The 18,134-nt window shown below is 48.3% G+C and overlaps 1 protein-coding gene and 1 non-coding gene across 7 annotated transcripts in view; both read left to right on the forward strand.

Annotated features, from left to right (window-relative positions):
* The first annotated feature begins 2,086 nt into the window (after window positions 1-2,086).
* Window positions 2,087-2,228, forward strand: LOC118590524. The gene has a single exon (XR_004945814.1). It is a non-coding gene; the product is annotated as a small nucleolar RNA SNORA43 (small nucleolar RNA).
* Window positions 2,229-7,594: 5,366 nt separating this feature from the next.
* Window positions 7,595-18,134, forward strand: part of Adap2 (ArfGAP with dual PH domains 2) — a 28,998-nt gene continuing 18,458 nt past the window's right edge. For 3 of the 6 annotated variants that reach the window (XM_036198161.1, XM_036198158.1, XM_036198159.1), the window contains exons 1-5: window positions 7,595-7,930; window positions 8,588-8,718; window positions 10,907-10,998; window positions 15,247-15,326; window positions 16,898-17,010. In XM_036198161.1, the coding sequence (XP_036054054.1) occupies window positions 7,837-7,930; window positions 8,588-8,718; window positions 10,907-10,998; window positions 15,247-15,326; window positions 16,898-17,010 (510 nt within the window). In that variant the 5' untranslated portion in view covers window positions 7,595-7,836. The remainder of the gene's footprint in view (window positions 7,931-8,587; window positions 8,719-10,906; window positions 10,999-15,246; window positions 15,327-16,897; window positions 17,011-18,134) is intronic. The other 3 variants (XM_036198163.1, XM_036198164.1, XM_036198162.1) reach the window with 2 other exon arrangements.

The raw sequence follows: 18,134 nt of genomic DNA on the forward strand, positions 1-18,134 counted from the left end.
CCAGAGCCAGGCTGTTCAAAATGAAAGTAGTCACCTTCCTCCTGAAATCAGCTCCTTCTCATTTCCCTCTTCTTATTTCCAGATAATTGTCCTTGGAACAAGTTAATTTTGTTTGTAAACATATTAAAAATTAGTTCTCTGCCAGGTGGTGGCGCACACCTTTAATCCCAGCACTCAGGAAGGCAGAGGCAGGCAGATCTCTGTGAGTTCAAGGATAGCCTAGTCTACAAAGCGAGTTCCAGGACAGGCTCCAAAGCTACAGAGAAATCCTGTCTCAAAAAACCAAAAAAAAAAAAAAAAAAAAAAAAAAAGACACATATAAAAATTTAAAGGGGCCTGAGAGATGGCTCAGAAGTTAAGAGCACTGACTGCTCTTCCAGAGGTCCTGAGTTCAATTCCCAACAACCACATGGTGGCTCACAACCATCTGTAATGAGATCTTGTGCCCTCTTCTGGCCTGCAGGCATACAAGCTGTATAAATAATAAATAAATAAATCTTTAAAACATAAAAATTTGCCGGGCGTCAGTGGCGCATGCCTTTAATCCCAGCACTTGGGAGGCAGAGGCAGGCGGATCTCTGTGAGTTCGAGGCCAGCCTGGTCTACCAAGTGAGATACAGGAAAAGTGCAAAGCTACACAGAGAAACCCTGTCTCAAAAAACCCAAAAAATTAAAAATTAAAAAATACAAAAATAAAAATTTAGAGGGCTGTCAAATGGTATGAAAACTATGGCTTGGATCACCTCAAGTTATAAGTGAAAGACCAGAAGAAAACTCACACACACACACACACACACACACACACACACACACACACACACACACACAAGCATATGTAGTGTGAGGCTCAGCTGCCTGTCATTGCCTTTTTTGGAGGTTAGGTTCACAACTCAACCTGATGCTCTGGCAAGGCAAACTGGATTTAAACCCCCGTACCAGTGCTGCACCCCACCCAGGATGCTTCATCTTAGTCATGTGACCTGTAACTAAATGTAGCAAATCAATGTAACTAAATTGCTCTGTCTCTGGGCTACAATTGCATTGTTCACCAAATGAGCTTACAACTAGTCTCTATCCGGAGGTTGTGGCAAAGATAAAATGAAATTGCGCATGTTGGCATCCTGGCACATTGCAACCCATGGACCCTCAGCGGGAATGATGTTTTCTGTCACTCTGTTTTCCAAATTCCCTATAATTATAGTTTCCTTGAAACTTCTAAGACTAATAAATATCTTTTTTTTTTTTTATACATTTTCAAAGGGTCAGGCTCTCTCTATTCCCTGGGGATCTCAAGCCTGTTCCTGGGAACTTAATGGAAAGCTTTCTTCCAGGCCTGCAGTGGCTCATCTCAGCTGGACAGCAATGAACTTCGACCAGCGCTTGATGTTTGTGTCCTGAGGAGCCCTGGGAGTTTTGTTTACAGAGGACATTCTGTCCCGGGGTCCTGGCTTCTCCATCACCCGAGCAGCTGCTGTCTGGAGAGAGTGAGCACCCCAGAGAGGCTTCCTCAGCCCACCCCCAAGTCAGTCATCAGCAGTAACCGGTGCAGCCTCTAGCTAAGTCCTCTTCCCTTGGGAACAGCTTCTAAATTCTTTTCTCTGACCCCTCCCCCTTCCCCTTCCTTTCTTTTAAAAATATTTTAGGGGTTGGGGATTTAGCTCAGTGGTAGAGCTCTTGCCTAGCAAGCGCAAGGCCCTGGGTTCGGTCCTCAGCTCCGAATAAACAAACAAACAAAAACAAACAACAACAACAACAAAAAATTTAGGTTTATTTATGTGTATGAATGTTATCCCTTCACACATGTTATATGTACCACATGTATGCCTAGTGTCTGGAGGCCAAAAGAGGGTGTCAGATCCCAGGACTGGAGTTGCTAGCAGTTATGTGTTGCTGTTTGGGTCCTGGGAACCAAATCCAAGTCCTTTGTGAGAGCGGCAAGTTCTCTTAACCCCTGAGCCACCTCCCCCCACCATCCCCCACTCCCTTTCCCTTTTGCCAGCATTGGGTATTGAACTTAGGGTCTCAAGTGTACTAGGCAAATGCCCTTCCTTTCCTTTTACTTTGTTTTTTTCTTTACAATTTATCTTTTGTCCTGGGTTTTTCAGCACCACAAGCACGGCACAGCTGCTCAGCTGTGTCTGGGACATCAGAGCCAAGAGCAAGTGGCTGTTTCTATGCTCAGTGTTCAGAAGCCAGTGAGCACCAAGGATGGTTATAGCCTGACATGGTGCAGAGCTATGGTGAGATGACACTGGGTTTGGCTTTGATGCCCTTAGCCAGACCCCAATGTTGGAGATTTCAAGGACTCACCAAAGGGTTGCATGGTCAGCATTTTAGCAAGACACAACTTTGGAGCTGGAGGTATGTAGGAACTGGGGTTTTCTTGGGAGGAGGGGCACTCAGAAGGGTCAGGAAAATACAAGCAGCTTATCCGTCCTTTCTCATTTTCCAGATCCAGAAGCCAGGAAAAATTAGGCTCACCTCTTGGCCACGTGGCCGGTCGTCGTCAGGACAGGTGCAGATATGACTTAAGGCCATGGGACCCAGGTGTGGCCTTTGTAACCTCACCAGGGACCTGCTGAACCACCCATACATACTGAACCACCCACATACATACTGAACCATCCACACACATACTGAACCATCCACACACATACTGAACCATCCACACACATACTGAACCATCCACACACATACTGAACCATCCACATACATACTGAAACCATCCACACACATACTGAACCATCCACACACATACTGAACCATCCACACACATACTGAACCATCCACATACATACTGGACCACCCATACATACTGGACCACCCATACATACTGGACCACCCATACACATTGGACCACCCATACATACTGGACCACCCATACACATTGGACCACCCAATAATACTGGACCACCCATACACACTGGACCACTCATACATATTGGACCACCCATACATACTGGACCACCCATACACATTGGACCACCCATACATACTGGACCACCCATACATACTGGACCACCCATACACATTGGACCACCCATACATACTGAACCACCCATACATACTGGACCACCCATACATACTGAACCATCCACATACATACTGAACCACCCATACATACTGAACCATCTACACAGCCTTTCAAAAACTCCACACTTCTCATCCTGGTAGCCCACATCCTAATTATGATGCACATTTGGGTTGGCTTGGGTTTGACTGTTCTCCCGAGACCAGTGAAGTGTGGTCTATGTAGTGGCACCAGCAGGGGAGGACCCCTAAGACTCAGCATTCCCATCTACCCAACTGCACATGGCCTTGGAAGTGATAATTATGTAGGATGGGGAAACTGGCTGTAGGTGCTGTGATACAAATGTGTTAATTCATGAAGGAAAAAAAAAAAAGATTAATTTTAGGGCTGGAGAGATAGCTCGGCAGTTAAGAAGACCTGAGTTAGGATCCCTCTCCTGTACAGTGGCTCATAAGTACCTTTAATTCTACCTCCAGGGGATCCAATGTCTCTGGACTCTATAAGATCTGCACTCATATATACGAAAGCACTCACAAACACATACACATAATTTAAAAATAAATGATAAATATTTTAAATGATTTATTTTTACACACACATGCACATACAATAAATAATAATATAAACATTTTAAATGATTTGGTTTACTTTTATGTATGTATGTATGTAAAATGTGTATGTGTGATGAAGAAAAAGTGTCAGTGTAGCAGGGGTTACAAGTTGGGTTTTTTGTTGTTGTTGTTGTTATTGTTGCTGTTTTCGAGACAGGGTTTCTCTGTGTAGCTTTGCGCCTTTCCTGGAACTCCCTTTGGAGACCAGGCTGGCCTCAAACTCACAGAGACCCACCTGCCTCTGCCTCCTGAGTGCTGGGATTAAAGGCATGCGCCACCACCACACGGCTTGAGTTACAAGTTGTTGTGAGCTACCTGACATGGATGTTGGGAACCCTGACTGGGTTCCTTTGCAAGACCAGCAAGTAAATACTCTAAACCACTGAGCTGTCTCTCCAGCCCCTCTTTTTTACTTTTTATTTTATTTTGTTGTTGTTGTGTTTTTGATTTTTTTTTTTTTGAGGGGGGCTTTTTTGAGACAGGGTTTCTCTATGTAGCCCTGGCTGTCCTGGAACTCACTCTGTAGACCAGGCTGGCCTGGAACTTGCAGAAATATGCCAGTCTCTGCCTCCCGTGTGCTGGGATTAAAGGCGTGCGCTCGTACCACCCGGCTTTGCTTCTATTTCCAGACAAGGCTTTGCTCAGGTGGGTTGGGAATTCCCTGTGCACGTCAGCACGCCTCAAACCCTCCATCTTTCTGCTTCTGCCTCTTGGGCTGTGATGGAAGGACCACTGCTACATCCCCTTGACTTGTGATTTCTGAACACAGAAACAGAGCGAAGCTTTCATCACGCCAAATCCAGGAGGAGGTAACAAAGTTTCTGTTGGGGGTGATGAACATGTTTCATGTTTTGAAAATCAGCAGTAAAAATACCGAGTACAAACTCTGAGTTATAAGAAGGCTGGTGGTGGGTGTGGGTTTTTGTTGTTGTAGTGGTGGTGGTGGTGGTGGTGGTGGTGGTGTGTGTGTGTGTGTGTGTGTGTGTGTGTGTGTGTGTGTGTGTTTTAAATTAAGGTTAGGGTTGAGGATTTAGCAAGGCCCTGAGTTCGATCCTCAGCTCAAAAATAAATAAATAAATAAAATAAATCAAGGTTAATTTTTTTTGTTTTGTTTTTGTTTTTGTTTTTCAAGACAGGGTTTCTCTGTGTAGCTTTGTGCCTTTCCTGGATCTTGCTTCATAGATCAGGCTGGCCTCGAACTCACAGAGATCGACCTGGCTAATTTTTTAAAATTATGTGTATGTCCGTGTGTCTGTCCATGATTGTATTCAGAGGTCAGAAGAAGGCACCAGATCCCCTGAAACTGGAGTTACTGACAGTTGTGAGCCAACATGTAGGTACTGGGAATTGAACCTGGGTCCTTTGGAAGAGCAGCCAGTGCTCTAACCATTGAGCCATCTCTCCAGCCTGGAAGTGTTGAATATGATGATCATTACACAGTGTACCAAATCATCACTTTGTACGTGTTATGGGTGTACATACAAAAGGATAAGGAGTGGAATTACAGCTCGGTGGCAGAGTGCTTACCCAGCAATGCCATCGGTTTAATCCCCAGCACAGGAAGATAAACAAAAATCCAGGATGAGAAGGAAGAGCATTTCATGAAATAAATAGCATTAAATGGTACTATGACAGGAAATCTGGCTGTAGGCCCCTGTTGCACACACCATTTGACCAGAAGACCTTAGGTAAGAGCTCCCCTGGAGTTTAGCCCTCAGCCTCTTCTGTGAAACGAAATGCCTGCTGCCCACCAAGGGACATCCCACAGCTCAAGGCCTCACTATCTGGAGCATGGTCTGCTGAGCACCCAGCCAGTGTTATTCACCTCCTCACCCCCAACACAGAGGCGGGAAGGCAGAAACCTGGTCACTATCAGTTTTCCTTCTTAGGGTAGCTGCAAGTCCACTCTAAGTCTTTGCTAACTTTTAAACTAAAACCTCCAAAAATGAGGATGGGAAGGTAAACCTTTCAGTCTTGGACTTCTCTCTGAACTGACTGCTGCTGCGATTCATTCTGGGGCTTCCAGGGAGGGGACAGTTAAGAGTCCAGATGCTACAGGAGATTGAGGAAGGCTGGGGTGCCAAATGCCCAACTTTGCCTTGAGGATGAGCAGAGGACAGATGTCCTTGGCTTGTGCCCTCTTTCCCCCTACCCCTCTGTTCATACCTTACATTATTGTCTTTCCCATCCTCCTCCTGGGAGACCTATTTCTGTCTCTTTTTTTATCTAATGCAGCGGAAATGAATCATCTCTGGGTTTGTTTAGTAAATAGTTTCATGCCTGCTGACCCCAGCTGTCTCAATTACTGGTTCCTTTATGGATGCTCCTGGGCTAGCCACCCCCAACCCCAAAACATAGTCAAGGACTGGCCGATTCTGGAATGTGCTTCTTCTCCAGGTCTGGTGGAATGATGGGAAATGAAACCTCGCCTTCCAGATGAGTCTCACCAGCTGACCAAGAGACAGGAGAAGCAAGGCAAGCTCTGGGTTCTGGGAGCTTGCTGTGCCATCTCGGCATTCCTCAAAGTCCTTATCTCACACGAGACCGAGGTTCAGAGAAGTCATGGAACAAGCTGCCTTCACAAACAGCTAGGGAAGGATGGAGTCGGAGCCAACATTCATATCTTGAATTTGTGGAATCCTAGTTCATCCCACTACATCATGCTACCGTGTGTGTGTGTGTGTGTGTGTGTGTGTGTGTGTGTGTGTGTGTGTGTGATGTGGGTATGGGGAGGTCTCAGGTCCTTCAGAATAGAAACCCAACATCTCTGTGCACTAAGCATTATGTGTGTCATGGATGAATGACAGAGTCTAGTGGGTTATTGGCGATGGTGTCAAAGAGATGGGATGTAGTGATATAGGTTCAAAACCCCCTAAGCCCTGCTCACCTCACAGAGATGGAATTTCACAGGCTCCAGCTCTATCCAGGTTGCTCTACTTCCTGGTGAATCCAGTCATGAAACTTTCAATTTCAGAAAGTAGATAGAGGCTGTTTCCCAGAACAGAATATTCTGTTCCCCAGAATAGACTATTGACCCTGAACTCTAGTGAGGCCACAGGGATTGAAATGAACACAGGTGTCTACGCTACTGTAATGTGGCATGGATCACAGATGTGGTGGCCACAGAGGAGAGTTTACCCTATTAAGGAATTGTAACAGGCCCAATGGAGTGCTGGAGACTGGGAATCATGGAGGTGTTCTGAGGAGGGAGCATTTGTGTCTAGCTGTCTCCAAACAGAGGTTAAGACCTGCAGAACACTTTAACACACGTTAGAGCATGTTCAGTTTTTCCAAGGAGCCCTGAAGTGCAGACACACGCTTGTTGTATACTTTTCCTGGAGAGACATGGAGAGTCTTTTCACCCTATGTAGGACACCAACGATAGACCAAAGAGATTGTACCCAAGTCTAGCTTGACAAACCAGTGAGTTTATTAAGGCTACTTACAGGAGCGTAGTGACTCAAAAGAAACAGCGTTGCAAAGAGCAAACCCAGCAGGAATCCGGTTCATGAAAAAGCAAAAATGGGTCTTCTCCCCTCAACCTTGTGAATCTTCTACTTCCTGAACTCCCTGAGTTTTATGAGCTGCCTTCCTCCCCCCAGAGCGGAAAGTTTGAGGAAATAGCTACGCTGCCCTTATCTTTTTAACTAATTATTTATTTTATTTCATATGTATTTGTGTTTTGCCTACATATATGTCTGCGTCAAGGCGTTGGATCCCCTGGAACTAGAGTTGCAGTTATGAGCTGCCCTGTGGGTGCTGGGTATCGAACCCCGGCCCACTAGAAGACCAGCCAGAGCTCTTAACCCCTGAGCCATCTTTCCAGCCCCTATGCTACCCTTATATGCCTCTTTTTCAGATGTGGAAACTGAGGCCTAGAAAGAGCGAATAAACCATGGTCTCCCAGTTAGCAAGTAGCCAGTCAGGATTACATCCGGTGCACTCGGGTCCCGCCTCTCAGGTAGTGGAAATAGACTGCAGGCCTTGGGGAGCGGTATATGGTCCAGGGGCGTGGTCGAGGACCTGGAGGCGGGGCATGCTGCCCCAGGGGCGGGGCCGGCGGCCGCGCAGTCCTGAAGGTTTGGCGAGCTGAGTCCTTCTCCAGCCGCCGGGCAAAGGCAGGACCATGGGCGTCCAGGAGCGGGAAGTGCGAAGGCGGCGGGGCTGAGCCCAGCTGGGACCTCCGGTCCGGCCATGGGCGACCGCGAGCGCAACAAGAAGCGGCTGCTGGAGCTGCTGCAAGCCGCGGGCACCGGCAACACGCACTGCGCCGACTGCGGGGCTGCGGGTAAGGGCGCGGCGTGCGGGGCAGGTGCAGCCAGGCACGGCCCTGGCCCTGGCCTGCCGGCCCCTTCCCTAGGATCCCATCCACGCGCGACCCAGACACGTTCCTCGCTTGGGACTCCAGGCCTTCTCGCTGGAGCGTCTCCGGCAGCCCCGACGGTCCTCCGTCTCCCTGCTCCCGAAGCCCAGGACCTCAGTCCTCGCTCCGCTCCAGATGCGGTCCACGCCCTGGGGTCTCTCTCACTTTCCCACCGGGCATCCTACAACCCAGGAACCGGCCCTGGACATCATCTCCGACCCTGGGCCCTTCCGCACCCTCGGACCCTGAGGTCCTCACCTCCGATGCCGCCTGGGCCCCCGCGACCCTCACTGCGGCGCGTTGACCCTTGAGGATGCTGATGCGGCTCCCTGCCCTCAGCCTCCGAGTGGGTCCCTCACTCGCCCCCTCTTCTCGGTTCCTCCTTCCGAGGTCTCCTGGGTGTCGCTGCGCCGAAGGGTGGGCTCGGCACGGTTTGTGGTGTTACTTCAGTTGTCCAAGGTTGGGGATCAAAAGAGAAAGGATTACCGGCGTGGGCAGAGCTGGCCTCCGACCCAGCCTATCTCTGCACCCCAGCCCAGTCCTGGTCCGCCTCAGCGAAGATCCTGCCCTTCCACCCCGCAGATCCTGATTGGGCCTCTTACAAGCTGGGGATTTTCATCTGTCTCCACTGCTCTGGTGTGCACCGCAACTTCCCAGATGTCAGCAAAGTTAAATCCGTGAGACTGGACTTCTGGGACGACAGTATGGTGGAGGTAGAACCGCGTGCACATGCAGATTCTTGGAACTGGGCTTGGGGAGAGGAGGCGGGGCGCAGGTGTTCTTCCTATTCCACCGAGGAGGAAATAGAGCCCAGAGAGGTGCAATGGCTAATGAGAGGAAGCATAGACTAGTAGGTGGTGGCTTAGACAAAGGCCCTGAGTTCAAATCCTAGCTAATTCTACAAGGGGCGATGCCCTAAGTTGTGCCTTTAATTGTGTGTGTGTGTGTGTGTGTGTGTGTGTGTGTGTGTGTATTTAAAGATATGTGTGTGCCTGAGTCTATGTATATGAACCACATGTATGCAGGAGCCCACAGAGATGAGAAGAAGTTATCAGATCCCCTGGAATTGGAGTTAAGCAGTTGTGAGCTGCCATATTGGCGCTGGGAATTGAATCCAGGTCTTCTACAAGACCAATAAGTGTTCTTAACTACTGAGCCATCTCTCTAGCCCTTGGGCTAGTTCCTTAATCTTAGCTACAGATTCCACCTCCACACCCATGTTATGGACATGAACCACCCTCTCATGTGGTTGCTGTAAGAATAAAACAGCCGGGCAGTAGTGGCACGTGCCTTTGATTCCAGCACTCCAGAGGCAGAGGCGGGCGGATCTCTGAGAGTTCTAGGCCAGCCTGATCTACAGAGCAGAGTCCTGTAGGACAGCCAAGGCTACACAGAGAAACTCTGCCTGGAAAAAACAGAAGAAAAAAAAATAATAATAAAACACAGGTTCAGGGTTGGGGATTTAGCTCCGTGGTAGAGTGCTTGCCTAGCAAGTGCAAGGCCCTGGGTTCAATCCTCAGCTTAAAACAAAAAACAAACAAACAAACAAACAAACAAACAAAAAAACAGGTTCAGCACAGACACACAGTGAATTAACAGATGCTGTCAACATTCATGGGAGCCAGGAACTGAGGAAGAGAAATGTCCTGATTCATAGCCCAAGGTCCTTCACATCTCCCTAGCCCACTCTGTTTGCCTGCTCAGTTGGTATAGAGGAGCCCTCAGCCAGAAAAACCTGAGGAGAGCAGACAGGTTTACATCTCACTGATGAACTGAGAGTGCCAAGGGCCACTGGGGAAGCAGGTAACATCGTTAAGCATCCCCATTCCATGGCAGGATCTGGACCGGACTTTTTACTATCCAGACCACACATATGTAATTGTAATGTCCTTGATGGGGAAGAACACATTGACAAGACAGAGTGGCTATCTAGTCAAGGCTCACATTCTGTGTGTGGGAAACACAGGGATGCTGCCAGCCAGCTCACACACCCACAGGTTTTTGCCTTCTAAATCCCCTGCTATGTCTTCCTTGGGACAGATGAGCTCCCCAGAGTCACTCATGCTCTGCTGGGGTCCACAGGCAATACATGTCTACACCACAGCTCCAGAGCCCCCAGGGAGGAAGATAGTGTTCACTGTGTCCACAGATAGGAATTACCAATCTGCTGTTCTTGCTCTTGTGCCAGCTGTCACTGCCCACTGGCACAGCAGCGTATCACTGGACAGAATGTCCACTGTGAGTCTCAGGTGACATTGGGTATTCTATGGGGCTGGCAGCCACTTGCATGCTCCAGCTAGCCTGGTCTCCTGTAGACTTTAAGGGCTGTGAGGGGGCTGTCAGTGGAAGAAGAGATAGACCCTGAGCTTTGAGGTCCAGCAGAAATGGGTTGACATCACCACTTTGTATTAACTAGTTGTGCTGCCTTGAGCAAGCCACCTAACCTCTCTGAGCCCAGTGTCCTCTTTAAAAACATAGTAGGAGTGTTAAAATAGTGAAAAGACCCAATAAACTCTCGTGTGAGAACTGTAAAGAGATATTCCTATCTGAGGCATGGTTATCAGTCCCAATAATAGGACAAAATAGGGTTTTTCATGCCTGGTGAAATGCCTCCTTAGAGGCAGTTTCTCCTGGCCCTGCCTCAGAGCCAGTGAAAACCACAGGCTTTTTATTTATTTATTTTTGAAACAGGGTCTCTCTACATAGCCCTAACTCTTCTGGAACTCACTGTGCAGAACAGGCTGACTTTGAACTCACAGAGACCCATCTGCCTCTGCTGGGATGAAAGGTGTGTGTGCAGGACTATGCCCAGCAACCACAGTCTTTTGATTAGACCATGGCTTCATTTCACATTTTTTTTTTCAAGTTCTACAATTATGATGATTTGCTCTTGTCTTATAGTTCATGACCAGCAATGGGAATCTCAACGTGAAAGCCAAGTTTGAAGCAAGAGTCCCAGCTTTCTACTATGTCCCTCAGGCCAGCGACTGCCTGTAAGTGAGTGATTCCCTCGGGTCTGGGGAGAGGTCTTCCCAGCCCTTCTCTGTTCCTGGAACCTTTGTCTGAGGTGAGTTCTCCTGTGACCTGGTTGGTTCTTTCAAGGATGAATTTGGTATCATCACAGAGGGCTCGTAGGAATCCTGGTTTAAACCAGGTATGGTGGCAGGAGTCTGTAATTCTGGTGCATAGCGGGGTAAATAAAGAGGGTATGATCAGGAATTCAAGGTCAGCCTCAGCTACATTGTGAGTCAGAGGCCAGCTTAGGCTATTTGGGACTACGCCTCACACAAAACAAAGGCCATTAATATTTGTGGCGCTTTACCCATATGCCAAGCTCTAAAAAGCTCTAAAAGCTGTGTGTGTTATTGTCAACATTCTCAGCTACTCTGCAAGTGTGACTACTACTGTGTTTCAGAGACAGAACATGATGGGTGTGAAGGAGCATAGAGCTGGGAAGGAACGGATCATCTGATTCCAGGGAATGGTAGCATGACATTAGGAAAACCCAGTATAGCAGGAGGGTTGTAAATGTGAGGGGCGAGGAAGACCACAGAACCTAGTCACCCCAAATCTCTGAAAGGCTGACTCCCTAATCCTGGGCCTCCCTCTCAGGGACTCAGCCTCATTCAGGGCTGTCAGACAATGTCCTGTGTACTCAGGAAAAGGGATCCCTCCGAGTAGACACAGTCTCATGCGGGCATGACTGGAAAGTTGTATTTGAACCACAGAGTAGTTCTGTAGTTTTGCAGTTAGTGATCCAAGGGCTACTGATACCATGTGGAGAGGCAGGGAGGCAAAGCTTTGTATGCAGAAGGCCTCAGGTTTTTCTCCCCCAACTCTACTGCTACCCAGCTATAAGAGGGTGGCCAAGCCACCAAGCCTTTTAGATGTCCCTCTTTATGTAGTCCAAGACCCTTTTCAAAAGTGCAGACAACAAAACTCGCCTTACAGTGTAATGTAGATCAGAGGTCATCATTTGTTAAGCAGCTCCCATGTCACCTAGTGTGGTAGTTTTAATGCACTTCTTAGTGTCAGCCTTAGAGTGATACCAAGACCCTCATCCCTCTGAGGGTTGTGTTGGACACCACTTGAAAGAACCTGTCCCATCTTTCCCCCTTACCACCTTCCAGCCTCTGCTCCAAGCTCCTGATCAGCGTCTCTTCCATGGGCTTTCTACCCTGTCCTCTCCAGCAGTGTTTATCATGACTCCTACAAATGTCTTTGCATTTTAATCCCTGTTGATTGAGGGCTGGTGGCTGCTCTCCTCCAGTTCTATAACTATTGCATTCCTTACCTCTGGGACTAGAACTCATCTTTAGTCTCTCCCCTAGTGCTTATTCTATGGCCCAGGATTCCCACCACCATGTTGGGTCTGGTGCCGTCTTCACTGTCCCATGGGGAAGGCTGTGCCTTAGGAAGATCTTGGGTCAAAACCATGGCCTTGTGCATATCAGGCCAGCACTCTATCTATGAGCTACACCTCAAACCTAGAAAGAACTGATGACTGGGGACAGAATTCCAACTGAAGCTGGCCCAGGCACCAAAAGGTTTTGGGGGTTCTGAAGATCAGACACCAGGAAGGACAGGTATGAAGCCACCCTCAAGAAGGATCATGCCAAACCAAGCACTGTAGTACACACCTGTAATCCTGGCATTAAGGAGGCTAGGGAGGCTGAGGCCTAGTGTGAGTTTGTGACAAGGCTGAACTGCAGTGAGACACTGTTTCACCACAACAACAGCCAAGGCCTGCAAGATGGCCCAGTGGGTAAAGGCACCTGCCATTAAGCTCGAGAACCTGAGTTTCATTCTGGGGGTCCACACAAAGGAAGGAAAGAACTGGTTCCCACAAGTTGTCCTGACGTCCACACCTGCACTGTGGAGTGTGCACTTACACACATACGTGTGCACACTAAATAAATAAATAAATGTGTTTTTTAAAGAGGAAAGAAGAGGGAGGAGGGCCGGGCGGTGGTGGCACACGTCTTTAATCCCAGCACCCGGGAGGTAGAGCCAGGCGGATCTCTGTGAGTTCAAGGCCAGCCTGGGCTACAACGCAAGGTCCAGGAAAGGCACAAAGCTACACAGAGAAACCCTGTCTCGAAACACCAAAAAAAAAAAAAAGAAAAGAAAAAGAGGGAGGAGGAAGAGGAGGAGGATGATCCAGGAGCTCAAACATGACCAAGGAAAGGGAGAGGGGAGATGGTAGGCGCACACAGGCTCCCGCGTCACCCGGTCTTTCACCCTCTCATGTCACTTGTCCTCTGTCTTCCTCTTAGCCAGACTCCTCCTGCAGCTGACAGCAATCTACTTGCAGGTTCAAGCTGCATTACCCAGCACAGCCCAGGGAGCACTTCTGGTCGGTCTCTTAACTTTTGGTCCCTTTGACCCCTGACAGCCCAGGGCAACCCAGAGCTCCAAGTCACCAGTTTAGGCCAGATGCACAGCTCCAGGTCTTTCCCATTCCCAGGGCATTTGGTCAGCTAACCTTTGAAACGTGTACCTGGAAAAGATAAGAAGGAACAAACAATGAAAGTAAGTTTGTTGTCACATACACAGTTTTACTGCAGAATAATATTTGGTTAACATTAGCATTAAGAATCTACTGTGGCTGGGAGGTGGTGGCGCATGCCTGTAATCCCAGCACTCGGGAGGCAGAGGCAGGTGGATCTCTGTGAGTTCGAGGCCAGCCTGGTCTACAAAGCGAGTTCCAGGACAGGCTCCAAAGCTACAGAGAAACCCTGTCTCGAAAAATTAAAAAAATAAAAATAAAAAAAATCTACTGTGGAGAGGAGAGAGATGGCTCAGGGGTTAAGAGCACTGGCTGATGTTCCAGAGGAACAGGTTCAATTCCCTGGCTGTTCGGTGTCCGATCACACCAGGATAAAATTTAAAAAAAAGAAAAAAGAAAAAAAAGAATCTACTGTGTGCTCGACTTTAATCCCAGCACTCAGGAGACAGAAGCAGGAAGATCTCTGTGAGTTCATAGCCAGTCTACATAGCAAGACCCTGTCAACAACAACAAACCCTACTGTGTGTTGAGTATGGTGCTGGATTCTTTTTGTTGTTGTTGTTTTGTTTTGTTTTTCCTTTGTACCATTCCTGGAACTTGCTTTGGAGACCAGGCTGGCCTTGAACTCACAGAGATCACCTGCCTCTGCCTCCCCAGTGCTGGGATTAAAGGCATGCGCTGCCGCCGCCGCCGCCGCCGCTCGGCTGCTGGATTCTTTATATACAACTGCCCAAGCCAAGTGGTGGTGGTGGTGGTAGTTGTGGTGGCGGCGGTGGCGGTGGTGGCGGCGGCACACGCCATTGATCCTAACACTCGAGAGGCAGAGGCACATGGATCTCTGTGAGTTTGAGGCCAATCGGGTCTACAAAGTGAATTCAAGGACAGGCTCCAAAGCTACACAGAGGAACCCTGCCTTGAAACAAACAAACAAACAAACAAACAAACAAACAAAAAACCCACCTGAACAGCACTAGGGAAGGCAGGTATGTTACTGGCTCATTCCGAAGTTTAGAGATGTTCAGTAATTTGATCTGGAGATATAGCACAGTTGGTTGAGTGCCTGCCTAGCATGCTTAAAGCCCTGGGTTTGATCCTCAGCGCTGCATAAAGCTGGGTGTGGTGGCACACACCAGTAATCTAGTACTTGGGAGGTGGAAGCAGGAAGATCATAAGTTCAAAGTCATTCTCAATTAATTACTTTAGACACCTGGAGTAAGCCTGGGATCCCCTAGGCCAGTCTGCTCTATGCAGTGTGGTGTCTCATAGTCAACCAGCAGGTCCAGGACATTTTTGGCTCAGGTCCAGGACATTTTTGGCTCAAGTTCACGAGCAGAGAGTTACGGGTGGGAGTGTTGGGGGACAGGGTAAGTGTCGAGGGAGTGCATACCTTGATCACTGACTTAGAGGGCTGAGGGACAGTCCAGTGCTTCTCAACCCACTAGAAGACAAATTTTCCTGGTGTGTCGTCTGGAGAGCAGAAGCTCCTGGAATCTAGGAGGTAGGAGCCAGAGGTACCTTCACACACTACATAAAGCACCAGACAGTCCCCACCCCCACTACAGAGACTCAGCCAGCACCGATGTTAACTGTCCTAAGGCCGAGAATGTCTGGGTATCCTGAGAAGGCAGCTTCTGCCTGGGCTGTCCCACTCTCCTCTGTAGGGTCTTGGAAAGTCACTGTGGGAACGGGAAGACACTGCAGCAGACATGGCTGATCAAAATTTCTCTTTTAGGGTCTTAAAGGAGCAATGGATTCGAGCCAAGTATGAAAGACAGGAGTTTATGGCTCATGAGAAAGCTGTCTCGCCCCCAGGTAAAGTTGCTATGATGTCTGCATGTATGTATATGCACCACATGTATGCAACGCACCCAAAGGCCAGGACAGGGAACTGGAGCCTCTGAGACTGGAGTGTGACAGTTGTGAGCTGCCATGGGGGTACTGGGATTTGAACTTGGATCCTCTGGAAGAGCAGCCAGTGCTCTCAACTACTGGGTCATCTCTGCAGCCTTAAAGTTACCATCTTAATGTTTTGAGGCCTATGTTCTAATGAGCTCTAGAAAAATGGAAGGTGGAGGTAGGCTTGGTGATGAGCCTCTCTTTCCACACTCATGCAGGGCACAAGGTCACTGGCAGCCCTTGACTCAGAGCAGTGATCGCTCCTATGACTTGAATTCTCAGGCTGTCACTGCCCTGGGGACAAAAGTCTTCAAGGATCTTAGGGCAAAGCATGAAAGAACAAAGCTTTCAGGATCTCCAGGATGTAAATTATTCATTCCTCAAACTAGTGTCTTGAGGTCACTTTCGTAATTCAATTTTTCTTTTTCTACGAATAATGGTTTCTCTGTGTAGCCCTGGCTGTCCTGGAACTCACTCTGTAGAGCAGGTTGGCCTCAAACTCAGAGATCCTCCTGCCTCTGCCTCCCAAGTGCTGGGATAAAAGGCGTGTATCCCCACCAAAGACCCTAAATTTAAAAAAGAAAGCCCTAAACAAGAAAAAAATTAACTTTATTTTTATTTGTGTGATTGTTTGGCCTGAGTGTATGTATGTGTACCCCATGAGATACTGGTGCCCTCAGAGGTCAGAATAGAGAGTTTGATCCCCTGGGACTGGAGTTATGGATACTTTGCCGGGACTTGGGTCCTCTGCAAGAGCAAAGTACTCTTAACTGCTGAGCCATCTCTCCAACCTCTTTTCCTTTCTTTCTCATGACAAGGTCTTGCTATGTAGCCAAGACAAGCATTGAACTCATAACCACTCTCCTTCCCCAGCTGAAGTGCTAGGATTACAGGCCCTGACACACCTGGCTTCCAGTGAAGCCGACCGACCTCAGGAGAGTCAAGGCAGAAAGGTTTTGCATAGTAGGTGGAGACTGAAATTATATAAGGTTGGCCCCAGATATGTAAGGAGAACCTCAATGGTGTGTGTGTGTGTGTGTGTGTGTGTGTGTGTGTGTGTGTGTGTGTGTGTGTATGTGTGTATTAAGGGGTCCTGTGGGGGGAAACAGACTCACTGATACAGGATAAGGTAAATCCAGTTGCAGAGTCCTTGGAAAGCTGGGGACTGATCACACGTTGCTGTTGCTTCACGACACTGATCCAGTCTTCACCATCCAAGAAAGGAGACCCCTTTCTCCTCCCTTTTAAAAGATCCTGTAGGCAGATAAGAAGCACCACTTCTATCAGCCCAGACATCCCAAGGTCATTGGCAGAGCGAACTCCCACTACACAGATAGGACCCTGTGTCCTGCACCTGAATTAGCCCCGTTAGATCGGCTATATTTGAGTGGCAGATGGGGGCTCTTCCTACCCCAGGAACTTGAGGCCTTCTTTAGCTTATTTGCATTGACTTTGTGATTCACTTCTTCTCGCCCTTGGTGGTTAAGGTGACCGAGAAGTGTTCCTGTGGAAGCGGGGACGCGACAACGCACAGTTCCTGAGAAGGAGGTTTGTCCTTCTGGCGAGAGAGGGCCTCCTGAAGTATTACACCAAAGAGGAGGTAAGAGGCCAGGCTGCCTGTGCTTCCTCGGGGGCACTCTGCTCACTAAGGCCTTCGTGGACAGCCCCTTGTCTTAGGGAGAACCTCAGCCCTGGCAAACAGGACATTCTCCTACTTTTCCTTGGCTACTGTCAATCCAGTCCGCTACACAACCACACTCTGGTCACTTGAGATCACTTAGGTTGGTCCATTTCATTGTTAATTGTTCTCTGATTTTTTTTTTTCTTTTTGAGACAGAGTCTCACTGTGCAGACCTTACTAGCTCAGAACTTGATATGTAGTTCAGGATAGCCCTGGACTCATTGAGAGCCGCTGGGGTTTGCCTCCTGAGTCCTGGGATTAAAGGAGTGTGCCCCCATGCCCGGCCCAAACCAGTTTTATCGAGATATATTTACAAATGTCATTTACTCATTTAAATGAGGTTGGGCAGAGTGGTTTGTGACACTAATCCCAGGACTCAGGAAGCAGACATAGGTGGATATGTGTGTTAGAGGCCAGCCTGGTCTACATAGTAAGTCCCAGGACATTCAGGACTGTATAGAGAGACCCTGTCTCAAAGAACAAAACTTACTAACTAGGTATTTAAAAATTAAATAAAACAGAACTCCCTCACTGGCCCAGTGCCCTGGAGAACCGCTACGGTCACAGTGACTTTCTCTTCTCTTTTCTTCCCCTTGTGATGTTAGGAATTGGACAAGGATTTGTACAACCTAGATCAGCACCCTGTTGAGCTCATCCCAAGCACAGATTTCTTTATGGCATAGAGGCTGTTTTCTTTCTTTTTTCTTTTCTTTTTGTTTTGAGACAGGGTTTCTCTGTGTAACAGTCCTAGATGTTCTGGAACTCACTCTGTAGACCAGGCTGGCCTGGAACTCACAGAGATCCACCTGTCTCTGCCTCCCAAGTGCTGGGATCAAAGGTGTGTGCCACCACCGCCAGCCCAAGGCTGTTTTCTAAGCAAAAGTGATTGTTGCTGGATGTGGTGGTGCTCACCTTTAGTCTCTGCACCCTGGAAACAGAAGCTGGTGGATCTCTATGAGTTCTGAGACAGCCTGATCTACATATAGAGTTCCAGGCCAGCCTGGTCTACAGAGTGAGTTCTAGGACAGGCTCCAAAGCTACAC

This window comes from Onychomys torridus, chromosome 8 (assembly GCF_903995425.1).
Source record: "Onychomys torridus chromosome 8, mOncTor1.1, whole genome shotgun sequence".
In the NCBI taxonomy this organism is placed as follows: Eukaryota; Metazoa; Chordata; class Mammalia; order Rodentia; family Cricetidae; genus Onychomys; species Onychomys torridus.